Source organism: Phascolarctos cinereus, unplaced genomic scaffold (genome assembly GCF_003287225.1).
Source record: "Phascolarctos cinereus isolate Bilbo 61053 unplaced genomic scaffold, phaCin_HiC Scaffold_5;HRSCAF=322, whole genome shotgun sequence".
NCBI classification, from domain to species: domain Eukaryota; kingdom Metazoa; phylum Chordata; class Mammalia; order Diprotodontia; family Phascolarctidae; genus Phascolarctos; species Phascolarctos cinereus.
The window spans coordinates 408,960,499-408,988,135 of NW_027555958.1; the positions used below are offsets into that span (position 1 = coordinate 408,960,499).

The window sequence follows — 27,637 nt, forward strand, 5'->3', positions numbered from 1 at the left end:
TATCTTGCCTGCACATAGCACTTTCTTACTGTTGTATGCCTAACATTAACAGCATTAACTTTGATCTTCACCCAGTTTTGGTTTGGGCCACTTCACCTCGTTTTTAGGCACATCCAAAGAGCTACGCCTCTTGTGATCTTTCCTCCTCCTGCATAAGAGTTAAGTATATCATTTTGTTATATAGAGATCAGCAGGTCCTATGGATATTTATCTAGTACATATGGCTTATTTTACAGATAAGGAAACTGAGAGCTGTAGAGTTAAGTGACTTGAATGAATAAAAAAGCATTTATTGAGCATCTGTTATGTACTAGGCATAGTGTTTGGTGCTAGGGTTAGAAATACCAAAATGAGACAATTCCTGCCTCCAAGGAGTTTATATTCTAATGGAAGCAACACAGATTAGGGGAGTGGGGGTGGGGAAAGGGGGTTTTGGTCCAAAGAACCTGCGAACAGTGATGGAGCTAGAGAGGAATCACTTGTCATGCACTCTCCAGAAGTAATAGTAGTGCTGTTTACTGTTCTCTGAATAAGAGGTGAAAAGTTGGGAGGGGGAGGCACATGATGGCAAGATATTAATAGTACTGGATATATCCACAGTTACACAGGTATAAAGCCTGAATTTGATCCCAGGTTCTCAGATTTCATATCTAGTGGTCTCACCCCCCCTTTTTTTTTTTTTCAAAGGCAGTATGATGTAGTAGATTGAGTCAGGAGAGTCCTGGGTTCAAATCTTCTTTCTGACTTTAACTAGTATGACCATGTGCATATCACTTAAGCTGTCTGAGCTCGTTTCCTTATTTGTAAGATGGAATTCATCTTATCCCTACCTTGTTGCAGGAACAAATGAGATCTCTCTGTAAAGGACATTTGTCTGTTTTTAAGTGTTAGCTACAAGTCAAAGCTGGTAGTGGTTTCTGGGGAAAGAAGCAGGCTTCCCAGAAGAAGCTTCAGGTAGCCAAGGATCCAGTCCCACCGTTAGCTTCATGGCAGAATTGGACATGGTAGAAATGGGGTATGGTCCAGAATAGCCTTTTGAGCCTCAGCCCCACAGGTCATCTACACTAGGGTCTTGGTTTTCCTGAAGAATTCTCATCTTTAGGTTCATGTAACTCAATGTGACAGTCTAGAATCAAAAAATGTGGCTAACATTTTTGGCCAGCAGATTGAGGGTAGGATTCCTAATTGTCTTTTTTTTTTTCCAGACTCATGCTTGCTCCCTCCCAAAACAATCTATCTTTGAATTGGACTATCAGAACCCACTCAGTGTGTGCTGACTGGCCTCCCTCTAGCGTGGCCTCAAATTTCAGCTTTGCAAGAAATCACACAAAAGATTTTAGGAAAATATAAATTTTTAATCTTTACACATCTAACATAAATTCTCTCTTCCTCTTCCTTCCCCCAACTTAAAAAAAAAAGTTAATTCTCTTTAAAAATCTGAAGCAACAGAAAAGTTGCACTAACGTTCCCCTGGCAGTTAAACCTTGCCGGCACTGGCTAAAACTCTGTCTCACTTTCTGTTCCTGAATTCCCACTGGTTATATCTGGGATGTTCCAGTGACACAACTTGGAAGTAGAGAGGCTCTTAACCCCTATTTAAGTTTAAGTTAAACCTCATTTTCTTCTTAGTTCTGGGCTTCTTTAAGAGCTGTACAACTAGGATTCACTTTCACTTTAAACAACTCAACTTCTCACTTTACACATTGTCCTTATTTGTGTACAAACCTGCCCCTTCCACTGTCCAGCAGCCACTGTCCACCCCATGGAAGGCTCCACTAAAAGGCACCAAAATAATTTTAAGGACTGGGAAGTAGCCCTTCTTCAGATACCCAATTGCTAGAGCTCAGGCTTTTCTTCCTGCCCTACAAAGCCCCAAGGTAAAAGGGTTCCATAGTTGATATTCCTGTAAGAGTCTGGATGTCAAGTGATGTTCTGGGAGGCCCTTTGGTCAGTGGAGAGGTAAAGAACAGGCTTCCTCTGCTTTCATGCAATCTTCTCACATGGCCCTCAAGGCAGGAAGAGGTTGATTCTCTGGGAGATGGACTTACAGCCTTGAGCAGAGAAGAGTTTCTCTTCCTTGGGTACATACACCATCATCTTGGCAACTTTGTCCAGTGCCTCTTCAGTATACTCAAGGTCCCGGCCCAGGAAAGCATCTCGAGCACACAGTTTGACATGATGGTACTCAAGTGGCAAGAAGGGGACAAAGAAGTCCATCAGGTTTTCCTTCACGAGTCCGCTGTGGCCGAAGTTGCTATCTGCAAACAAGATCCAATGTCATAGAAGCCCTCAGCACTCGTGTCCTGTACCACTGAAACTTTCAGGAGGCAGGGGACAGAAGGATTCCTGCTTTTGTTAAAAAATTATATAACCTTTGCCAAAATGCCAAGGGTCAGTTTCCCACTCTGCATTATAGAAGAGAAAGGATATTCACATCAAAAGATGTCTGGGGTCACTGTCTCAAATTCATCTGTTAGAGAATCTTTATGAAGGACCAGTTCAGCTTCCCTCATACACACTCACACTGATTTTGGGCAAAATCAGGTCTAGGAAATGGAAGATTCAAATCTGTCCCACGTTGGCATAGCAAGATGAACATTTAGTAACTGCCTCCCTCCCTCCCATACCTATTATCACGAAGGCTGCCTAACTGCCCCTCTCCACTCCTAGTAGCTGCCTGACTTTGGTTCGGCTGATTACCTGTGGACTTCAGAATGTCAGCCTGGAGGTAGGGCTCTAGGTCCTCCATGGTGATCTCTTCCCTGGAGCGTCCTGCCCTGAGCCAGCTCAGGACCACTTCATTGATGGTGTTGCCCCCAAGGTTACTGGAAAGGCATGAAAGGGCTAGTTATTTTTCTCTCCTCCTCTTTTTGTACCAAAACACCTTCCAACAGAATAGTGCATTTGTTTGGGGAGGATATGGCAGAGCCACACCCTTCGCTGAAAAATCCTATTCTAAACCAAAAGTTGGAGAGGGGAGAGATTACTAACTACATCACCTAAGTTGCATTGAAGCAGCCAGAACCTAACAAATTCAAGGCTCTCTCTGTAGCTGTAGGGGCAAATCATATGATCAGGCCTTTAGCATTGGAGCTGATGTCAACAAGCATTTATTAAGCATCCGCTACATGTCAGACACTGCTGGAAATACAGAGGAAGGTGCAACAACAGCCCAAGGAGCTCCCAGTCTAATATAAAGACTATACGCAAACAACCATGGTACCGACATGATAAATACAGAATAAATTGAAAAAAAAATCTCAGAGAGAAGCCAATAAAATTAAGTAGGACTGTGAATCTGAGAGGTTCTCTAGTCAGTCCCTCCTTTTGTAGATGAAATAACTGAATCTTAGAGAAATTCAGTGAGTAACCCACACACAGATAGTAAAGTAGCTGAAGAATCAGAACTCGAACCCAAGTCCTGATTCCATCACCAGTGCCTGTGCTTAATCTCTTCAAAATGGACATAATGAAGTCTGAAGAATTTAGCTCACTGGGTTGTTGTGAGGATCAAATGTGGTGATGGAGGGGGAAAGAGAGATCGAGAGAATGCACTTTCCAAACCTTAAAGCACCATATAAATGTCCCTGGTAGTTACTTTTCTCCCTGTTCCCTAAGACTTCTAAGGTGCCGAAAGTACCTGAGACAAATAGAGAATCTTAGCATAAGGGAATGATGACAAACTACAACAAAGGGGGTCAGAGGTCGGATAGCTCCTCTGTCTAAAGGATGAATTCTTGCACTCTACATAATGATGGTCTCCAGTTTGCAGAAGGGGACAAAGAAGCTTTGTAGCAAGATTACTTGTATGTAGCAACTTCAACTGGAATCTTAAACCCTCCATATGTGTTATCTCCCACATTAGAATGTGAGTTTTTTGAGAGTATGTTCTGGCTTACTTTTATGTTGTATTCAAAGTGTTCTGCATGTAGTAAATTTTTATAAGTACATTCATTCATTCAATCTAGGTCTTCAGCTTTCTATTTCAGGTCATTTTCCGCCATGTTGTTTAGTTTTTCAGTCAAGTCCGACTCTTTGTGACTCCATTTGAGATTTTCTTGGGAAAGATACTGGAGTGGTTTGCCATTTGCTTTTCCAGCTTATTTTGCAGATGAAGAAATGGAGGCAAACAGGGTTTTAAGTGACTTGCCCAGAGTCACACAGCTAGTAAGTGTCTGGAATTTAGATTTGAACTGAGGAAGATGAGTCTTCCTGACTCAAGGGCCAGCACTCTGTCCACTGTGCCACGTAGATGCACTATTTTCCACCATATTGGAATATTGAACTTATGATCATAAGCTAGCTCTCATACTGTGTGATTTAGGGCAAGTCATTTCACTTCTCTATGCCTTTGTCTGTCAAGTGGTAATTATAATATTGTACCTATCTGCCTCCACAGAGTCATTGTGGGAAATTTGCTTTGTAAACCTTAGAGTACTATAGAAATATGACCTAATATCATCAGTATTCAGGGTCTAATTGTTATTGTATTTGGATTCATCAGACCCACAATTATTTTTTTTCCTGGCCCTTTCATTCCTCATTTTTCACTATCAATGGAGAGAGAGAAGGTGAAAACTTTAATTAGACTGTTCAAGTACTTATGAGAGAGTGGGATGAGGGTGGGGTAAGATCATAAAAAACAAAATACAAATTCAGTTACATAAAATGAAAAAGCTTTTGTAAGAACAAAATCAATGAAGATCAAATAAGCTGAAGAGCAAGAAGAACTTTGTGTTAAATATCACTGATAAAAATCTGATACCCAAGATTTTTATATATACATACACATATATATATCAATTGTACAAATATATAACACAAAGAGTCATTCCCTAATAGATAAATTGTCAAAGTATATGAACAGTTTTCAAAAGAAAAATTTCAAACTCTATTTGGAAATATGTTTCAAATGGCAGATTGTTAAGAGACATTCAAATGAAAACAAATCGTTTTGAGACATAGTTGCTTGCATGTAAATCTCTACAAGCAGAGTGTGAGCTCCTTGAGAGCAGAGACTCTTTTTGCCTGGGTTTCATACCCTACAAATTGGCAAAGCTGACCCCAGTGGAACAGTGTTGGTGGTCAGAAGGCACTGTTGGTGGTGCTGTGGATTAGCCCAAATGTTCTGGAGGACAATTTGAAATTACGCAAAAAAAGTGACCAAACTGTCAATACCCTTGATCCGGTGATCCCACTACTGGGCAAATTTCCTAAAGGAGTAAAAGACAGAAAGATACCAAAATATTCATAGCATCACCTCTTGTGGTAGTAAACAACTAGAAACAAAGTTGGTATCCATTGGTTGGAAAATGGCTGAAAAAAGTTAGGTTTATGGACATAATGGAATATGGATGTAGTAAGAAGTGAGAAAATGAGCAATTCAGAGAAACGTGAAGATTTGTATGAATTGATGCAGATAAACATCGATGGTGAGATGAGATAAGCAGTTCCAAAAGAATGACACATGCATAGGGACGACAATACTGTGAATGGAAAGATCCATAACATGAAGTTAAACTCCTAAGTAACTGAAAAACCAAAAATGGTCCTGGACAACAAACGATCAAATAAAGCTTGTGGCAGAGAGTCGGGAGATTGCTAGAATAAAATGGCGTATAGATTGTCCGGTGTAATCATTATATTTGGCATTTATGTTCAATTGTTTTTTCTTTGTTATAAGAAGAGTTTGATTTGGAGGTGAGTAGAAGAAGGTTTTTTTCCACCCAGAAATTTCTGTGATATAAAAACAAAAGGCATCAACACAATGTATTTTGGTTTTTTTGTTTGTTTGTTTGTTTTGGTTTTGTTTTGGCGAGGCAGTGGGGTTAAGTGACTTGCCCAGGGTCATACAGCTAGTAAGTGTTATGTGTCTGAGGCCGGATTTGAACTCCGGTCCTCCTGAATCCAGGGCCGGTGCTCTATCCACCGCGCCACCTAGCTGCCACCCATCAATGCAATGTATTTTTAAAAATATTAATGACATTATTTGCAAATCCTAGGAGCTGTTTGAGGAATAATGGGAAGGACAACCCTGTTATTTAATATGAGCCTTTGGCGTTTTCTCTGGATGTCATTAGACATCCACTTCCTGGGTGAATCATTTATGGCCCCTACAGATGCAAAGCAGGCACCCTCCCCCTGCTTCCTTCTTCCTTCTCCTTTCTCTTTCCCTCTCCCTTTGCCAAAGCCTCAACAGGCAGACCTCAGCATGTTGGCATCAGCAGGGTTTGACGACAGATGACCCAGATTCACATCTGCTTTGCTAATTGTTACCATCTACACCATGCGATCTGGGACCAGTCACTTAACCTTCCTCACCTTATTTAAAGTTTTGTGGTTTAATGGTTCATGCCCTGGTCAGATATTTCTCAGCTCTGTGAGGCCAATCTGACTATTCTCAGCATTAATCTGGCTCTTGAGCACCCATGGGTGTTAGGTGCTATGGGTTACTGCATGGGTTACAAAGAAATGCCTGTAACCTGTAACCACACAACCACCCTTTTCTTCTAGGGCCCTACTGCTCTTTGCATAGCTCCAGCTGTCCTTTTTTCCCCCTGTTTACTAAAGTTCTTGCTTAACTCCTCACCCTGTGCCAGCTCACTTGACCTACGGGAAGACTGGTCTGGAAAGGGATTGCAACTTCTAGTCATTTGTATACCCAGAGAATACATAATCAGTCATCAGGTGAAAAGCCAGCCCTGTTACACAGCCAAGTGAATGCCCTGGAGTGTTATTATCTACAGAAGGTGAAGTGTTTTAGACAAATCTACCTCCCTTAACTGGAGGGTGTCCAAATGACAACGCAGCATAAACCTCTGCCCAGAATCTCTCCCAGCCACCTTCAGGAGAATTATGTGGTCCCCAGTCGTTCACAGTTTCCTGTATTGAAAAGGGGGTTTCCCCAAATTTTGGTCAGTATGGCCATGTTTATATGGTGCACACTGTATTTGGAGGAATTAGGTTCAAATAACTTCACCTCTGGCGCTCAGTTTTCTCATCTTGTAAAAGGAGGGGCGTTGGACTAGGTGACTTATAACTAGTCCCTTCTAGCTATAAACTTACCATGCTACAGCCTCTGAACATACCTAAACTTCACAGAGGACGTCGTCTCCATGTGATGGAAGAGAAACCTCAGTTTCAAGACGTTTCAGTGGGTTGCGCAATGTTACACAGCTAGCTAATAAGTAGCAGCACTGGGGCCCAAACCCAGGCAATCCTGGGCTGCCGCATCTCTCAGTTCCCAAGCCCAATTCATCTTTCCATGCAGCAAATGTTTCCTTGCCTTTATAGCATGTCTAGGCTTTATTCTTTTTCCCCCAGAAGCAAATGCCTTAGACTTTCTTTGTCTTTTCTCTCATTGATAAATGATTGTCACGGTGTGTTCCCTACTGCCTGTGAACATGCCCAATGCCTGCCCTATCCTGAAAATTCTTGATCCTTCCATCCTGCTAGCTATCATCCTATATCTCTTCTGCCCTTTGTGGCCAAAACTTCTGGAAAAGGCTGTCTACAATGGGTGTCTCTCACTTCCCTCTCACTCTCTTACTAACCTCGTCATTTCATTGAAATTGCTTTTTCTAAAATGACCAGATCTTAATTGCCAAATGCCATGGTCTTTCATCAGTCGTCATTCTTCTTGGCCACTCTGCAGTTTGTGACACTGTTGATCATCCTCTTCTCCTTGATTTAATCCTTTCTCTAGGTTTTCAGTACACCACTCTCTCCCTTGGTTCTCCCCCTGTCTATTGGACCATTCTTTCTCAGTTTCTTTTGCTGGATCCTCATCCAGGTTATGCCTTTTAAGTGTAAGTTTCCCAAAGAGTTCAGTTCTAGACCCTCTTCTCTACATTTTCTTTCTTTTTTTGTTGTTTGTCTTTTTTTTTTCTTTTTGATGAGACGTTCAGGGTTAGGTGACTTGCCCAGGGAAACATAGCCAGTAAGTTTCAAGTGTCTGAGGCCACATTTGAACTCAGTTCCTCCTGACTCCAAGGCTGGAGTTCTATCTACTGGGCCACCTAGCTGCCCCTATGTAGCTTTTGTTTATTTATTTTTTGTGGCTAGGCAATGGATTTAAGGGACTTGCCCAGGGTCACACAGCTAGTAAGTGTCAAGTGTCTGAGACTGGATTTGAACTCAGGTCCTCCTGTACTATATCCACTGTGCCCATTCTCTTTATTTTCTTTACACTACTTGGTAATCTCATTAGGTCCCATGAATCTAATTACTGCACTGACAATTTTCAAATATACTTATCTCTGCCCTAACCTCTCTACTGACCCCTAATCTTGTATCTCCAACTACCCTTTTAGACATCTCAAATGTCCAGTAGACATTTTAAACTCAGTACGTCCAAAAACAAACTCATTATCTCATCCCCTAACACCCTTTCCCCCTCCCCCACAGCACCAAATTTTCCTTATTACCATAGAGGGCAAAATCATCCTCCAGTCCCTCAGGCTTGCAACCTAGGCATCAACCTGACTCTTCACCCTGCCCCCACTTCCAGTCTGTTGCCAGGTCCTGTCACTTTGCCCTTTGCAGCCTGTCTCAAACATCTGTTGCTATAGATGAGTTTTCAGTTGGGACTTGAAGGAAGCGAGGGAGGCTTATAAGCAGAGAAGAGGAAAGAGCATTCCAGGCATGGGGGAATTGCAGCTATAGAGAAACCTAGAGCTGAGAGGTGGAGTGTCTTGTTCATGTAACAGCAAGGAGGTCAGTATACTAAAACCCAACCCCTCAATTCTATTGCCTTTCCTCTGTTGTTTCTTTTTCATCCTGTACACAGTGTGTTTGGGCATATGTGTTTGCTTGTGGTCTTACTGGTTTGAATGTAAGCTCCTTGAGGGCAGAAACAATCTCTTGCCTCTTTTTGTATCCCCAGCACTTAGCACAGTGCCTACCACAGACTTGCACAACTTGTAAACTTCTTCAGCCACAGATAGGTTAGGCTAGACATAGACTGACAATGGGTGGTTTCCACTGGTCACATTACAAACAGGAGAGTGCGCAGTGGCAACCCTACATTTTATGTAGGCCTGAAATCCTTTGGTGGGCTGCAAGCGGCCCACAGGCTGTATGTTGTACAGGCCTGGCCTAGCACTTAATAGGCATTTCATAAATGTTCATTGACTGACTAGATTGTACCTTTTGTAACATAAGGAGTTGAATTAGATGATCGCTAAGGTCTCTTCCAACAACCAAGGTCTCTCATCCTTAACCCCATACTTTACCCCTAGCAAGTATTTCTTAGGCTAACGCTGATCTTCACCCCATTTCATCAATGGAGAAACTGTCCTGAGTGTCAGTTTCAACCACCACCATACTTATAGTACAGAGGGACCATTCAGCCTTATCCAATGTAACCCATCTAAATATTTGGTTCTGAGTCAATAAAAAAAAATCAGAGGTCAGGAAGTCACCTCTGGAAGTCACATCATTGTTTCAGGTAAGACATAGATAGATGTCTATGCTTTTCATAAAGATGTCTAGGGAGAGAAATTTCCCACTCTCAAATAGTTTGTATGCATAATACTTTTTCTTGACCTCACTTAATTCTCATACATCCCCATGAAATACATGGTGGTATGTCCATATTAGTGTTGTGTAGACTGAGCTAAACCACTCCCTAATAGAATATGACTTAGTTTATGGCAAAACTGGTACTAAGACCTAGGGTCCTGACCTTTGACCTACGACTCTTTCTACGAGTCTTCCTCTGACCATAAGTTAAAATATTTCTCCTTTGTCCCTGTCAGAATAGAAAACAGCTCACCACCATTTTCTCCAAACAATTGCTCTTACAAGTGAGTGCAATTACATTTCCTCATTAGCTCTACAGGCCCTAAGCCTACTGAGCAGCTCCCCATCAGGAAAGTAACCACTGAGAGCTGAACCAGGAAACTTCCTCCACCTCCATGAGCAAGTTCAGGCTTGGGAGTTTTCAGGATTAAGAGGCTTTCTGCAATAAAGAGAGGGAGCTTGTCATAATGGACAGGGAGCCCATCTGGAAGGTTAGGAAGACTTGTGTTCATGTTCCTGCCTCTGACTGGCTGTCTGAGGGACCCTTGACAAGTTACTTAACCTCTTAGGCCTCTGGGGAACTCTAAGACTATAAACTGACAAGAAGGTGCTGATCTGCACTGGTGAGAGGGAGTTCTCTCTACTAATGAAATCCTATGTCCACTTCCTGTTCCTATCCCTGTCCTCCAAAAAAAGGCTATGTTGGTCACAAGCATTTTCTGTGTGCCTGCTTTTCCTACAAACACAAAAAGTTCTTTAAATAAAAGCAAAAAACCCCTCCAGTGTTTATTTGTTAACAATTTACCCATACAGAATCTAACTATATTCTACCGCTTTATTTAGGATACTTGAAAACAGGTCCCAGGCTTTAAACAAGAATCAGAAGGCATTCAAATACTCTGTAATGACACTGGGGAAGATGTAATCCTTGTATTTGATGGAGTGTTAAAGCAACTGTCTGGCACCCCAGCCTTCCGCCAGTCTCTTACCTGCCATGTCTTCTATAGGCCTTATAGAGAGGGCTTAGAGATTTTCCTAAAGTCCATTAACTGCACTTGATAATGGAAGTGGATAAAAATGCACACAATCCCTAACTACCTAAAGCATATGAAAGGGCTTCCTTTAACCTTCACCCAAAGACTCCTGCATGATTGTGCTCAATCAGCTCCAACTAGAGCAGGATTCCTGTTCCCTTCACATTTGTGCACGTAGTTCTAAATCTATTAGAACTTAAGTTTCTGTTTATTTTAAAGCCACTTCCTGCCAATTCTATGAGACAAAAGTCATTTTTTGCTACCTTCAGTTTCTTTATACACATCACCAAATTCAGTGCTCTCTATCCAACAGATTCAATAAACATGGTGAACTGAATGGTTGACTTCATAGGGAGCTGACGGTGAGAAGTGTCACCAAACTATTACCATTAAGTTAGACTTTAAACTAGAAAATATTTTCCTGTTGGCAGCTTTCTCCCAGAGATTCAAGGTTGTCTCCTTCAAAGCTTGTCCAAAGACCTTGGCAATTGTAAAGAAGACAAGTCAGTGGGGGAAAGGTGATGATTTGGGCAGACAGGAGACAGCTTGGGGAGAAGGGCATGTTGAATGAGGTCAATGACCCAAATATTACAAAAGCAAACTTTTATCTGAAAAAGCTCACAGCCTGACCTCTGTGCCATTATGAAATCTATACACATCAAAGGCCAGTGGGTGCATGCAAGTGATTTCCCAACAGATGAAAAGTGGGAATGTAGTTAGGCTTTTCATCTGACCAAAGAAAACAAGAGGAGTAAGGAAGACTGAGCCTGTCTTACCAGTCTAGAAAACAGAACATAAAAGGTGAGGGCTGTCTAGAACAATGCTTACCAGCCACTTGTTGCAATTTTTACTAATTTGTGAAGTTTTGGGGGCCAAATGCCCTTACTACTTAAAAACTTAACTGTGATCCTTTCTCCTCCCTCTCCCTGGGTCTTGCCTCTCCCATCCTGGGCTCCCTCCTCCCTACCTCTTGGGAATGAGCTCCTTGAAGACAGGGATCATTTATAAATGCTTGCTGACTGGCTGACCCTTAAAGAGAGCCACAACACTTTGGATTTAAAAAACCCCCCACTAAATTCTCTTTTGCTTGCCACATCCTAAGAAACACAGATCAAAAAGTCTCCAGCTTCTTACTCTCACATGGTGCTTGCTGTGTGATCGTGAAGGAGAATAGGGATCGGGGTGAAAGGAGAAGAGAGAAGGAAAGAATAAAGAGAAAGGAGAAGTAGCAGTCATCATTTTAAGTGAAAATGGAGAATAAATGTGGGCCTAGAGCTATTGGGAAGGAAGAGAATACAAAAGGAGAGAAATGTATGCAATAAATGAATGAATGAATGAATAAAAGCAATATGTAGTCCCTCCTAAGTTAGTCAAGAAGTCATGGCAGACGATTTTTGAGGAGTCATTTTATGAAGCCAATTCAGCCCCGGACTCCTCTTCTTCAGTGAAGAGATGCACCTAAGTGCACCCACTTCACACTTTTCCACCTAGAAAGGAGTTACCTCTGAAAGCAATCCTCCAAGTTACCTGGAGTTTTTATCTTCTCCCCAGTTGATACTACCCTCTTAATGTCCAGGTGTGATATGGAAAAGTCATTTAGTGGACAAAGAAATGTTGCCAAATGGGCTCACCTTGCTTACTTCAATCTACCTTTCCTTAAAATGGGGATAAATTCTCCCCTGGCCCTGCATGCAAGGGGTGCTAAATGACATAGGATGCCTCCTTGAAGAGTTATCTACTACATCTTCCTGTATTCAAATAATTTTAGAAAGCAAGGCAGCTACAATTTTTCTTTAAATCTAAGGAGATTACTCAGTCTTCCTTAGTAATACTAAGTAATATTACTAAGTAACAGTTACTTCATCCTTTCTCATCCATTTGCCTTCAGTATAGTAGTTACTCCATAAACCAACCAAAATTTATTTATTGAGTACCAGGTGCCCAAGACTGTTCAACACAGAGGGGAAATGAGATCCTTATGACTAAGTCTCTTATAGGTTAGTTTCAGGGAAAAAAGCAACCCATAACGCAACTGGAAAACAGCTTGAGGGAATATAGAATCAAGGGGTACATGTGTTGTGGTACATGACAAACTCAGTTCCATCTGGCCATACGTTAATACCCAGGCAGCAGGGCAAAGGGAGTGGGGGTTCCTGGCTTACACTTTGGCCCCTCCATTCTCTTGTTCCCCTGTTCTCACCTGAGGAAAAGGAAGATGGCTCTCCGGTAATCTACCTCCTTGATGGTGTCATAGTGATCCAGCAATGGCTTCAGAGTCTCCAGCAGACTTGGGGGCAGTTTCTCAGCCTCATCAAAGACAAACAGGGCTTGGCCACAGCGCCGCACTGTGTCACTCACCTGTTCCATCAGCTTTTCCTGCATGGAGATAAATGGAAGGCCAGAGTGAGTCATTAAAGGCAGCTAGCTAGGTGTTGGGTTGGATATAGAATGCTGGGCCTGGAGTCAGAAAGACCTGAGTTCAAATTCTTCCTGGGAAAGTCATTTAACCTCTGTCTGTTCCAGTTCCTTAACTGTAAAATGGGGATAAGGATAGTACCTACATTCTGGGGTTGCTGTGAGGATAAAATGAGATAAGATTTGTCAAGATTTGTCAAGGGTTTTGCAAACTTTAAAGTGCTATCTAAATGCTAGCCGATATCATGGGTAGGACCAGGGTGTCATTTCTCCAAAAACAGCTTCTGCTTTTGGGAGTGAACTGAGGGGCAGGAACCTCTTAGATGGTCCCCAGAGTAGATGTTCCAGCTGAGACTATTACAGAAGTTGTAAAGAGATGAAGGTAGTGTGTAGTTATGCCAAGCTATGTGAGATGAACTCTTATCAATTACTAATGTTAATAGATTACTAGAGGCAGCTAGGTGGTGTAATGGATATGGTGCTAGACTTAAGAGTCAGAAAGAACTGAGGTGAATCCTGCCTCAGAAACTTATTATCTATGTGATCCTAGGCAAGTCACATAACCTCTGTATGCCTTGGTTTTTGCTCGTCTGTAAAATAAGGCTAATAACAGCACCTGCCTCTGATGGTTTTTGTGAAGATAAATGATGTGAATTACTTAGCAAATCTTAAAATGCTACAGAAATGCTAGCTATTATTATGGTATTCTACAAAATACTGGATTACTCCAGTGAAATCCTTCTCCAAGGGTCCCTGGGGGTGCAGAGGGGACCCTAGCTTCCTGAGGACTCTGTCAGCTCCTAACAAGCTAGAGCAGCTTCAAATATGATGGTGGTAACAAACTATATGTCCACCCCCTAAGGACACAAGGAACTCATGGCCAGCTTGGCCACAGGGTAGTGAATTCTTCAGTCATTGCAACTCTGCAAGAATTAAGCCCTGGAGGAGTTTTGATCTGTGATGGTGGAAGGAATGCCCACACTGAAAAAAACACCTTGATCTTATGGACAAATCTATCTTTCTTTAGCTCCGAAAAGAAGTTCTTTCTAAAGCACAGTGGTGAATAGAAAGTATTGAGGGCACCTAGAAATCTTCACCTTATCTGGAATTAATTTAGGCCATATAGTAACCAGTTACAAACTACAGAGTTCCTAACCCCTCTAACCACCATACACAGAGCATGCCCTTCTATTCACACAACACCACCAACTTATGCACTCACGGGTGTACACAAACACAGCAACTCCAGATCTCAGCCCTTTAGTCCTAGACAAGAGAAAATTGGGGGGGGGGGCGGTGATGCTCACTCACTGTCGTTGAATATTTCAAAGGTTGTCATTCGGAGAAGTTTATTTTCCTTACATTTGACTACAGAGAACCCGTGGGTAGCAATTACAAAGAGGCAGATTTTGGCTCAGTAGAAAGAACTTTTTAAATGGTTAGAGCTATTCTAGGATGGAAATTGACTGTGATCCTTTGATTCTAAATGTGTGATTATGAGTAAACTACTTCCCTCTGAGCCTTAATTTCTTCATACTTAAATTGGGATAACAATATTTGCAATGCCTGACTTCAGCGTTATTGTAGATAAAGTGCTGCCCACATTTAGATTGTGTTTATTAAAGCATGAAACAATTTAAATGTGTTATTATATCCTATTAGACGACAAGCTTCATGAAGGCAGGGACCATGCACTTACATAGTACTTACACTGTGTACCTCCCCCAGTGCTCGGGACAGTACTCAATATAAAACTTAATAAAAGTTTGTAGAATATTGTCAAAAGTCCTGGGCCGAGCCGCAGAGCTCGTCCGCTTGTCTGTTTGATCCTAGCCACGTCATTCCTTGATGAATTTGAAGAACCCTGGATGCAATCTGGCATCATCTAATTGATCAACGAGGCCTTTAGTTTCTGTATAATAAGGTACAATTTTGAGGTGAGGGTATTGTTAACATTTAGGCAACATCCCCATTCACTTAAGCAAACTTTGCTGTACAAGTTCAGACTGAAACTAGCAGGTTTCAATGGTAATCCATCTCTTCTTGAGGGGAATAGATGGTGGGAGGAGGGTTGCATTCCCAGGGCAGAAACTACCCACCAATGAATGCACATTTACAATGGGACTCAGGAAGTTGCCTGGGGCACTGAGGGGTTCAGTGACTTACCTGCCCCATAGTCCCACAGCTAATACATGTCAGAGGCAGGATTTAAATGCATATCTTCCTGATAAGAAGGCTGACCTTCTAGCCCAAGATTTCTTAACCTTTTTTGTGTCATGGGCCCCTTTGGCAGTTTGGTGAAACCTACAGACCCTTCCTCAGAATGATGTTTTGTTGTCTATGTTCATAACTGAAGGAAATGGCTAAATTTCAGTTCGAAGTTAGTGAAAATAAAGATGGGATTTTTTTCCCCCAATCAAGTTCATGGACCCCCTGGAATCTATCCAAAGATGCCCCCATGCACCTCACATTAAAGAAATTTTGCTCTAAGGGGCAGCTAGGTAATGCAGTGGACAGAGCACCGGCCCTGGATTCAGGAGGACCTGAGTTCAAATCCGGCCTCAGACACATAACACTTACTGTTGAGTGACTCTGGGCAAGTTACTTAACCCCACTGCCTAGCCAAAAAAAAAAAAAATCTTGCTCTAGCTACTATGCCATTGTGCTTCTTTCCACCCCCACCTTTTTTTAAACATGAGCTTCCCAATAAATTACCTTAACAATTTCAAAAGAAAAAACTCTAAAAATTAAAACTGCAAACCAAAGAAGGATAACTCTCCAATAACATCAAGGGAGCATTTAGAGATGCAAGAGACTTCTGAAGTTTCACACTCTTCACTTTACAAATGAGGAAACCGAGGCCCCACAAGGTCAATTTGACTAATAACACCCAGGGAGAAAATGGCAGAACTGGAATGTAAACTCAGACCTGGCAACTCCAAATCCAGGATTCTTTCCACATTTCCATATATATCCTATTCTGATTTTACTTTCTTCCATACTCAACCTTGACCCAATGCTCCATTATCTCTCAGTAATTATCACCCAAGAATTCATGGTCCTCCTGATCTACCAATCTTCATCTGTAGATTACCTCCACAATATTATTTCTCGGCTCTTATACCAAGGGTTCTTCATGTTAACTTTTGGTTTAATTTAATATCATCCAGGATTCCATCAGAGTGAGGACTCCTTTCACGGATCCAGATCAACATCTTGGCAAGCAGGTCTTCCTGACCCCAAAGCTACCATTCTTGCCAACACTCTCACGTTAAAACTCTCTAAACTTTACCTAGCTGGTCTTGGATGACAAACAGACATTTGTTGAGGATGCCAACTTTTTTTCTAGCTTGATGAGATCTGGCAGAACATATGCTTTGCTAGTCTAGACTTTGAGAAGCCAGGGTCATCTCCATGGCCTGATGAGAACTCAAAGTAACACTTTAGAAGAAGTTTGTTGAAATATACTACTGAAGATTTTGTCAAAATTCATTCTTTATGTTTTGAGAATAATCTATTATACATTCCTGTGATTTTGTGATGTAACCTTAGGGTTACTGATAACAGTTTCGTTGGTGACAGGATTTTGGTACTTTGGAATAGAGCTATGATTTCATCAGCATCAGTCAGTCAATAAGCATTTATTATGTTCACTCTTCATCATACTGATGAAGAAACTCCCTCTACCAATGCATATTGGTACTTTCTCTGCAACTTATAGTCTTAGAGAGGTGCCTAGTGCAACGAGAGTTACCTGGGGTTGCGTGGCCAGTATGCATTTGAGACAAGACTTGAACCCAGGTCTTTCTGCATCTGTCCACTACACCACACTGTCCTTTGGTACTTCAGCCATCAGAAAAAGCCTATCCAGTTCTCATGCTCCATGATTCTATGGCATACTATTTATTCCTATGCAGGTTTATCGATGACATGTGGCAAATCATTTCATTTCTGGGGGTTGGGTCAGCTGAGCTCTGAGGTCTCTTCCAGTTCTAAATCTCAGGATCTTATGTTGTTTGACAACATCACAAAGTCAGGGCTTAAAGGGTGATCCCACTTCATTCTCCAGCTGGATTCAGAGGAACTGCGATGTCCTCTCCCTAGACCTAGCCTACATGATACCCTCCCTGCCCTCTCAGAAGTACCACAGCCCCCATGCTTGCATTTAAACAGAGAAAAGCTGGGCAGAGAAGCTGATCTCTTTTAAAGGTTAACCCCTCTCTTGTCCTTATTGAAATCAGGAAATTCACCCTCCCACTGCTGATTGATCCACTCTTTGACATTTTCAAGAGAGCCTGCCCACTTCCTTGCAGTGTCTTCTGTAGCATCCCTCAGCCTAGGTGGCAGCCAATGAGGCTTATGGGCAGGACTCTCCCATGACCATGGCCTCATGGCTGAAGATATTCTCCATAGACCCTCCAGAGCTGCTTCTCACCTTGTAGATGTCCACATATTTCAGATGAGGGAAGTGAAGCATGGAGATGAACACCTGAACACACTCACTCTCCAGCCCGTCTCGGTACAGGTGATCTGCCAGCATCCGAGCCACAAAGTTCTTGCCTGTGCCAGACCAGCCATGGAATGACAGAGCTAGAGGTTTCTCTGGCTGAGGCACTGAGAGGAAGCCCTTTACTGATTTCAGAACCACTTCCCGGACCAAGTGCTGACCATGTAGTCGGGTGCTTAGGTCTATCTCCAGGCCTAAGAGGAGAGGGAAAAAGTCACACAGATATATGTGTATATATGTGTGTATATATATATATATATGTGTGTGTGTGTGTATTATATATATACACATATATATGTATATGTATATACACAAATGCACAAATACACACACGCATACATCCATCAGTCATTGCACAGTAACATAACTAGTCTGAGGGTCTAAAGTAATGCAACTATATTGAAAGATAATCTAATCCCAGTCTTCCATTTTTTATATGGAGGTGCTAGGGATCAGTCATTCTCTGTCACACCAGAGAATAGACCTAGAAATCAATGGGCCTAAACTGCAGCAAAAAGGACAGCAGACTCCCAATTCCCCTTAATTCTAGTACTTTCCCTTTGTCAGTCCTCTCCCACTTATCTTGCCTATACCTTATCTGTACATAATTGTTTGCATGTTATCTCTCCCATCATATTTTGAGCTTCTTGAGAGCAAGGACTGTCACGACCTCTTCACTTGGTTACAGAGCCTACCTAGGACCTAGGGTTTCCCAATCACCTGAAGAATCAAGACCAGCTTGATTCTTTCACTCCAAGCATGCACTGATGAGGCGGGAGAAAAGATGGCAGCAACTCTGTTTATTGTTAGCAAAGCACTCACCTGTATAGTAAAATAACAAGAATTCTGTCTCATGTTACAATGACATACAGCCCATGCTGTGCTCAAGGACAGTGCATGCACAGTCCGTGCACTTGCCTACCACCGATCACAAATATACTGTTAATGACTAATGAGTAACTAGGGAAGTTAGAGATGCATAGAATGGAGCACCGAACCAGGCAATCTTGCTCATGGATCAGTCACCACAGAGGGGCCTCCGCCCATCAGTGAGACCTCATGAACAGCCTGTGGCCCTCTACATCCTTACAGATCCCTAACAAAGGAACATTTTTTTCTTTGCCTTTCTTTGTATCCCCAGAGCTTAACACAATGCCTGGCACATAGGTGCTTAATAAATGTTTATTGACTGATTAACAAATAAATTCAAAAAACATGTTAAGCATCTACTATGTGAAGGCCCTGGGATAGTCTCTGGGGATAGAAATGTGAATGATGACACAGCCTCTGCTCTCAAGGAGCTTACTAACTGGACATAAAGACAGAAAAATAGTGTATTACAGTGGAAAGAGCCCTGGATTTGGAATCAGAGGATTTCAGTTCAAATCTTAGTCCCCTTACTTACTGGATATGTGCCTTTGGGCAAGACATTTAATCCCTCTGATCCTCAGCCTCCTAATTTTTTTAATGAAGATGTTGGACTGGGTGATCTTTACCCCATATAAAAAAATGGAAGACTGGGATTAGATTATCCTTCAATATAGTTGCATTACTTTAGGCCCTCAACCAAGTTATGTTACTGTGAGATGACTGATGGATGTGTGTGTGTGTGTATTTGTGATCTTTATTTTTCTAGCTCCAAATTTATGCAGATGGAGTCTCAGAACTACAAGGGGCTTACCAGGTCATTTAGTCCAAATGCCTGCCTGAAGCATGGATACCTTCTGCCTGGAACTGAAAAATGTTATAAAATCTACTTCTTCAAGATCTTAGAGATTTTCTGAAATGTTTCATTTGTGGGATCACTTACACGGAGAAAGGATTCTCAAAGTTACTCCTAGCCTTTATATTTTGTAGGATAGAGGCCAATGACCATGTAGTGGGGAGGAGCTGCTTTTTGTTTCCCCCTTTTTGTCTCCTATGTGACTTTGAGCACATCCCCTCACCTTTCCCAAACTCCCTATTCTGTGATATGGGAATAAAACTACCTGCACAGTCTACCTCCCAGGATCGTTGCTATTAGATTGTAGACTTCTTTACTAGGCTGTAAACTCCATGAAGACATTTCTCATCCAAACTTTGTATTTCTCCTATCACCTAGAACTAGAACTTATTTAATAAATAGATGTCATGGGCGTTATCACCGTTATCATCACAGGGAACAAGGAATGCTCAAGTCAAAATTCCTGAGTGAAGGTAGAATTGGGGGGAGGCTGAATGAAGGAGCTGTTGTGACCAGAAAGGCCTTTATGATTGACTGGCTATGGCGCCCTTAGGAAAGGAGTACTAGAGAAAGCTGAGAAGCCAGCATCTCATTTAGACTACAGTATTCAGTTACTAAAGGCATTGGAGACATTAAAGGTACATCCTGCTAATGGGGACCACCACAATTTCAAGATGCTCAAAGCCTGGATCAACTCAGTTATTCTCAAAAAACTGCCAAGAAGGGGCACTTAGGTGGTGCAGTGGATAGAGCATGGGCCCTGAATTCAAATCTGGCCTCAAACACTTGACACTTACTAGCTGTGTGACCCCAGGCAAGTCACTTAACTCCAATTGCCTAAAGAAAAAAACAAAAAACTGCCAAGATGCAGGAAAAATGTGGGTTATCAGGATGCCCTCCTGTAGGGCTAGAGAAGTAAGTTCAAATTCTGGTTCTCCTGTTTACAAACTGTGTATTTATAGGCATGTGATTATCTTTGGGTTTTTTTTCTCCCTCTCATCTTATATCCATTCAATCATCTCAAAGTCACATCCTCCAGATTTTATCTACAAAACATAGTTCATTTCCATTCTCTTCTCTTTCCCACTTCCATCATCCTATTACAGATGAGTTACCATCATCTATGGGTCTATTTCAACAGGTCTTTCCTTTCCATGTGCCGAGTACTGTGCAAGGGAAGTAACACAAAGACAAAAATGAAATAGTCCCAGCCCTCAAGGAGCCTACATTCCTTTGGACGAAATTGATACATGTACTTGTCAGTTGAAACAAAATACATACAAAGTAAATACAAACCAGCCTTCAAAACCATGTGACAAAATGCCCCTTTTTCTCATGTTCATGTCACTCATATCAGTAAGTTCCTTGATGGACACTTCATAAAGTTCATGCTCTTTGGCTGGCTTGCCACAATCTAGCCATCCTACCCGTCCAGGCTAATCTTTTATTGCTCGCCTTCAGCCAAACTGGATAGCTCACCCCCCAAATAGGCTTTCCCACCTCCATGCCTTTGCTCCCACTGTTCCCCGTGCTTAATTGTTTTTTCTCTCCATCTTGACCACTTGACGTTTCTATCTTTACAACATCTCTCCCATCTGACCCATTGTCTCCACTCACATAGCTACCATTTTAGTTCAGGCTCTCATTACCTCTCATCTAAATTGTTGCAACAGCTTTGTGACTGGTCTCCTTGCCACAGTCTCCTTCCAGTCCATCCCCCTTGCTGCTACCAAAGTAATTTTCCTTAAGCACAGATCTGATCATGTGATTCCTCTACTCAATCAATTCTACTGGCTCCTATTCCTTTTAGGATAAAATCTAAATTCTTCTGTTCAGCTTTTAAAACCCTGTACAACCTAGCGCTACACCCTGTCCTTCCAGCTTCATAGGACATTCCTCCCCTTCCACACTCTGTGATCCAGCCAATATTGGCTGTCTCTCTGTTCCTCACACATGACACAATATCTCCCATTGCCGTATCTTTGTACTGGCCATCTCCCATGACTAGAATGGGCTCCCTCTTACCTCTGCCTCACAGGGTATCTCTCTTCCTTTAAGATGTAGCTCATCCACTGTCTTCTACAGGAAACCTTTTCCTAATCCTCCCAATTGCTAGTGCCCTCCCTCCCAGACTACCTTGTATTCAGCTATATGTATTTATTAATTTTACATTTGTGCTGTATATATTTCTATATCTACTTGTTATCGCCCCCCTGTGATGGTAAGCTCTTTATGAGTAAAGTTGTTGCATTCTTTTTTTTTTTAATGACTCTCTATGCCTAGCACAGTGCCTGGCACATAGCAGGTACTAAATAAATACTTGTTGTTTGACAGATTGATTCATCCTAGTGAATTTCTGCTTATTCTATAAAGCCCAAATCAAATACTCCTTACTTATGGAGACTTCCATGATTGCCATGGCCAATAAGAACCTTCCTCCTAGGATTTGGAACAGTTTTTAGCTCTCTAAAACCATCACGCATATTGTAGTTTTATCTGTTTGCCACATGCCCAGAAGAGGTAGCAAGTTCCGTGAGGGCAAGGTCAGCATCTAAACTAGCCCAGCACACCAGCACAGGGTAATGCCTACAAGAAGCAGCTGCAAATGTTTGTGTGTTTGGCCTTCATTCTTACTTTCCTTACAAAGAAACTGTTCTGAAATTAGCACTGTTTGCAGTGAAATACAGCACAATCACCCACAGCTTCTGGGACCCTTCACCTAATGTTAGGAGAAGAGCTATTTCTGAATATTTAACAAATTATGGCTTAGGGGGATCTCACGCCCTCATTCGATGCTCACAGAGAATGCTTGGGCTCAGAATATTCTCAGCTGTGTTCCACACTAGTCCACTCCTGACACCAGTGGGTGGCCTGGGAGAAATGACCCCCTGTTTTCCTATGCTTCCCTGCCTCTGGGGTGACCCACACATAATCAGGTTGCTCAGTCAGTATTGGCTCATGTGGTCAGGCTACAAAACGGCACTGAATGACAATATACAGGAGGTCTGATCACGATTTAAGCTGCCTCCATCACAGTCCATCTTCTGTCTCGGTGATTTTGGACAGACTTTGACTCATCCCATAAACATACTTTCCTCTTAGAGGATTCTGCCTCTTGGAATCTCTGGCTTCCTAAAATTCATCTGAAAGAGCTCTACCTCTTACATGATGCCTATTTCTGACACCCCCAGCAGCTAGTCCTTGTATTTTTTCCTATCATTGCATTTTCTTTGTATGTATTTTGTTTCTATCGATGACAGGGACTGTTTCATTCTTATCATTATATCCCTGGTGCCTAGCATACTCGCTGATACAAGCAGCTACTTAATAAATGCTTGTTAATAGATTGATTACCTCCCCTCACTTAGGATGCCAGGGTCCCTTCCTTTGGAGGGAGGGAAACAAGCATTCATTAAGCACCTACTATGTGCCAGGCACTATGTAAAAGCTTTACAAGTATTATCTTATTTGATCCTCACAGCCCTGGGAGATAGGTGCTACTATCATTCTTATTTTACAGTTGAAGAAACTGAGGCAGATAGGTTAATTGATTTACCCAGGATCTCATAGCTAATAAGCATTTGAGGTCAGATTTGAACTCAGGCCTTCCTGACTCCAGGCCCAGCACTCTCTCCACTGCACACCTAGCTGTCTCCTTTGTCCATGTGGGATACAGGTTTTTTCCAGAGAGTCAGTGAGATATAATAGAAAGAGTACTAAACTTGAGAATGTGGAAGATGGAAGGGAACAAGCATTTATTAAGCACCTACTATATGCTAGGCACTATGTTAAGCACTTTTCACATATTATCTCATTTGTGGAAATGGGGCCAATGCCCAGGTTCCCTTACTTGCTGATCCTGTATCCTTAACCAAATGGCTTCCCCTTTGACAAGTTATTTGACCCTTCTCCAAGCCTTAATTTCCTGAAGTATAAAATGAAGCTAATAGCATACCTACAAGTCATGTGACCTTGGTTAAGTCCCTTTACCTCTTTGGGCCTCAGTTTCTTTATTTGTAAAGTTGGGAAGTTGGATGATGCAATTTCTAAGATTCTAAGGTGATTCTGTTCCAAAACTCAAACCAAAAAAGGACTTTTAAAACTGTAAAATGCTGTATGAACGTGAGCTGTTGCTGTTACTGTTTTTACCTGTGATGTTATTGATTATCCTACAGTCATCCCTGTCACAGCACTCCTTGAAGTGGCAGTACCAGTTGGAAAGAATACCCAGGTATCTCTGGCCAAGTAGGGGAAGGGTCCACCCTAGAGAAGGAATACAAAGAAGGAAAAATGGACAAGAACAGCAGCACTGGGAGGTGGATGAAGCCTGGGAGGAAGCAAAGAAGTCTTCATTCTTCAACTTCTTTTGTGAAAGTCGTTTCTATCTCTTGGCACCACCCTATGACTGGTAAACAGAGTGCCAGGGCTTTGGGAAAGGGGCTTTCTGAGAACTCAGATCATAGGATTTACAGTCAGAAGGAACCTCGGAAATCATTTGCCTCCCTCTGCAGAGAAAGAAACTGAGAACCAGACGGTACCACTAAGAAACCATCTCTTCATCCCCAGAGCTCCCATCCTGCTGCCCCTCTGTTCTTATTGGGTTCTCACCTCACACCCCCCACTAAATACAGGCCTAGTTCCCACCATGCTTCACTTTACCTTCCCTTTCCCATGTCCTTTCCAGACACAAACAAATCAATAACCATCACTCCTGGAAAGGGTGTCAACCAATTCCCCAGTGGATCCATTCCTCATAACTTTCCAAGGCCACTGTCTCCCTCAATTGGAATGTAAGACTCTTGAGGGCAAGGACTACTTTGCATTTGTATCTGTATTCTCAGACCTCCAATAAGGTACTTAGCACATAATAAAAACTTAAAACACATTTGTTTGTTTCCATTTTTAAGTGAAGTGTCCAAGGCTACACAGGTTGGTAACTTTGGGATTCAAAGCCAGTGTTCTTGTCCCTGTACCATACCGCCTGTAATATTCTCCTTTCCTCTGGAGTCCTCTTGTCTAACTAAGAGTGGTGAGGCTGACTCTATTCTGAGGAAGAGTCCAGTGGGTCCAGCAGGGCAGCTGCCCAGTCATCTGCACAAGGAGATAAAGGTGCGATAGAGGTCACCAGCTTAGAGAGCCAAGAACCATTTATTCCTTTCCCCAATGACTTGGAGCTTCAAATTCCCCAGGGAACAAAATGTTAGATTTCACATACTTGGCATCTTGGCATCCCTGTTCTCATCCTTTACTTCCATGCATGTACCCCCAGGCCTAATGCAGAACCACCCCAGATGGAAATAAACATTGGTTTTCTATGTTAAACCCCATTATAACAAAATTCTAGCTAGGACGTGCGCCAGTTCCTTTGTCACAGTGAAATTTTGTTGTGTTCAATACAATTTGAAATAAATGGGTATATTGCTGAAGCTTGGAAGTCTTTTTGGTTGGACGGAGGATTTTTCCAGTATTTGTTGTTACAGGATTTGGTTTGAGTTGCATCATCCAACCTCTTCCGCTTTACAGATAAAGAAACTGAGGCCCAAAGAGGTAAAGAGACTTAGCCAAGGTCACATGGCTTGTTAGTGACAGAGCCAGCACTTGTCTCCTGGCTCCCAGGCCAAAGCTTTCCCTTATGCCTATTTGTTGCTGTTGTTTAGTCATTTTCAATTGCATTCAGCTCTTTGTGACCCTTTTGGGGTTTTCGCGGCAAAGATACTTAGAGTGGTTTACCATTTCCTTCTCCAGCTAGTTTTATAAATGAGGAAACTGAGGCAAACAGGGTTAGGTGACTTGCCCAGGGTCACATAGCTAGTAAGTGTCTGAGGTCAGATTTGAACTCAAGTCTTGCTGACTCCAGGCCTGGTGCTCTATAAGCTGCACCACTTAGCTGTTCTGTTATACTCCTGGATTCCTCCTAAATCACGGGCTCTATGAAAGTCAAGGGAATAGGAGAGAGTGAGGGCACGGCTCAGTACAGCTGTTCCAGGGGGAGATTCACAAACCTCTAGCAGGGTGTCCCAGGCCTCTCCATCTGAATGCTTCTTCTTCAGGACAGCTCCTTCTCTTAACCCTGGGGTTCAGGGCAGCCCAGAGAGTAAATGAGCATGCCTTGTCAGTACTTGTGGTGGAGAAGGGGGAACGTCACCAAGGACACACAGATCCAGAGATTGGGTTGGAAAGGGAAGGAAGGTATCTCTGATGCCCAGCACCGACCACCATGTCTGAGGCTGGCCTACCCACAGTCCACCATTTTGGGCTGTGCTCCCGAGACGTAAGAAAGAAAAGAGACCATGTTGACAGTCAACATGGGATAGCTGAATAACTGAATGGAACCCGAGAAGGGATGAAGGGCACCACTCAGTTGGTCCTCACTGGTGAGCCTTCTGGAGCCCCAGACTACAGGGACCTGGGGTAGTTGGGACACAAATTCAGTTAAACTCTTCACATCCCAGACCTTCCTCCAAGCCTTGATTCTCAAACATCTAGGAGATTATGTGGGGCCTGGTTACAATGGGTCCTACCAGGGCCAGGCAGGATATGTGGGTTTGTCAGGACCATAGATAGGCAGTGGGGTGGAACAAAGGTCTCTGAGGTCAAATGAGACCTGGATTAGGATGCCTGCCTCTGACATTTCCCAGCTGTGTACCACCATGGGCAGGTCTCTTAAATAAACAGATCAGACAAGAGAAGTTCACTTCCAGATGGAAATCTGTGACCCAATGGCAAAAACTTGCAAGCTTCAGTTTCCTCATTAATAAACTGGGGGTGATATTATCAGAGAACGTTATTAAGGAATAAAATAATGTCCATAAAGCTCTTTGCAAACCCCACAACTTTGTGAGGTCATGCAGTAGAGGGGAAGGAGCATGGGCTCTACTCTAGAGCCCAGGGGAACTATGTTTCTATCCTACCACTAAAGCTTACTAGTTATGTGACTTTGGACAAGTCACTTAATTGTCCCCTAAGCCTCAGCTTCCTCTATAAAATGTGAAGGATTGGGCTAGATGGCTTCTGAGGAATTGTCAGCTCCAAACTGGTGCTTCTGTGTGGATGGCAGTTATAATTATTGATCAGGAGATGCCTTGGGCTGGGAAGAAGGGGTGATGGGGCTGCCGTGTCTTACCCAATGGCTTCGAGGCAGCTTCCTTTTCCTCATCACAGTCCTGGGGCCACACTTGGCGGGCAAAGTAAGCCCAGTACTTTTTGGAGAGAGCTGTCACAGCATTCACCCGGTCCTTCAGGCCCTTCCCCACCTTTTTGACCGTAGGGGCCCCCGCTCTGTCCCACCAGCTCTCTGCCCTGTCCTCACCAGCCACCTCAGGCAGCAGCAGCAGTAAAAGGCAGAGAAGCAGGGCAGGCCCCCGGGACAACATGGCTCGGTGGCCTGGAGGAACCGGATGTCCCCAGTGTCTTCTGGGGCTGGCTGCTGAAGTGAGCATCAGGGCGCCCCGGGCTAGGCTAGCTCCTCTCTCGGCTTGGGTCCTTTCCGGGCTCCCTGAAATGCCTGGGCTGGTGGGTTGGGAGGCTCTTTCACTTCCCGTCAGCCTGGGATTGGTGTTGCCAGGGCAACAGACTCGGTGCCAGCTGTCAGGGCGGGAGAGAGGCTCTTGCTGACTCCTACGCACTAAGGGCTGGCTTACTGGGGCAAGACTGGCAGTTGGCGTCAGCGAGGGCAGCTTGCCATCTTCTTCCTCCCCCACCCCTTCCAGCCGAAGCCCAAACACAGGCAAAAGCGGCCCAAGGCAATTGTGGGAGCAGCCGCAGCCCCTGCCGGGCCCCAGGACAGGCAGTCCGTAAGATATGAACCCTGGGATACTAAACCAGCCCCTGAAAGACTTGGCGGTGGAGGGAGGGACTTTCAGTTCTGTCTCAGTTATCAGGAAACAGCGTATTTGGGGAAGGTTGTGTGGGTGGGGAAGAACGGTGCAGCCAGGCTCTGAAACTGTCCCTGCCAATCACTTGGACAGGCAGCAGCAGCTTCAAGCCAAGGTCACACCAGTTCCTGCAGGTTCCCACTGGGGACAGTTCTGCCCCTGAGGTGTATTAAATATGCCGAGCTGTGGGACCCGAGAGTAGAAAGGCCCTTAGCAGTCAGGTAGTCTGATCCCCCAGAGGGAAATGAGGGCCCAGCCCAGGCCACCCGCACTGCTGCAGTCACTGGTGAACCTCACTTTCCATGCTCTGCACTCTTGTTGCTGCTTCAGGCCCCATGATCCAAAAGGGAAAAAACTAGGAGTAAATAGATCTGAATTCTGGTCCCTGCTCTGAGGGGGACTAGCAGAGGGGCCTTGGGTCGGTGACTTCCCCTCTCAGAGTCTCAAAAGTGAAACATGACAATGCAGACTTACTTGGCCTGTTTGTTAGAGGATGCAATTTGTAAATGTGAAAGTGTTATCTAGGTGACAGCTATTGTTAATGTAATCCTACTGTCCTTCT

The 27,637-nt window shown here is 43.2% G+C and overlaps 1 protein-coding gene across 1 annotated transcript; it reads right to left on the bottom strand.

The window, feature by feature from the left end:
- Window positions 1–1,334: 1,334 nt before the first annotated feature.
- TOR3A (torsin family 3 member A) lies at window positions 1,335–27,143 on the bottom strand. Its single transcript, XM_020984319.2, has 6 exons — window positions 26,325–27,143; window positions 23,351–23,464; window positions 17,407–17,672; window positions 12,757–12,932; window positions 2,701–2,825; window positions 1,335–2,258 (listed from the first exon to the last, which is right to left on the bottom strand). Exons 1-6 carry the CDS (start codon window positions 26,638–26,640, stop codon window positions 2,008–2,010), a joined length of 1,248 nt encoding a protein of 415 aa, XP_020839978.1. The 5' UTR covers window positions 26,641–27,143; the 3' UTR covers window positions 1,335–2,007.
- Between the last annotated feature and the right edge of the window lie 494 nt (window positions 27,144–27,637).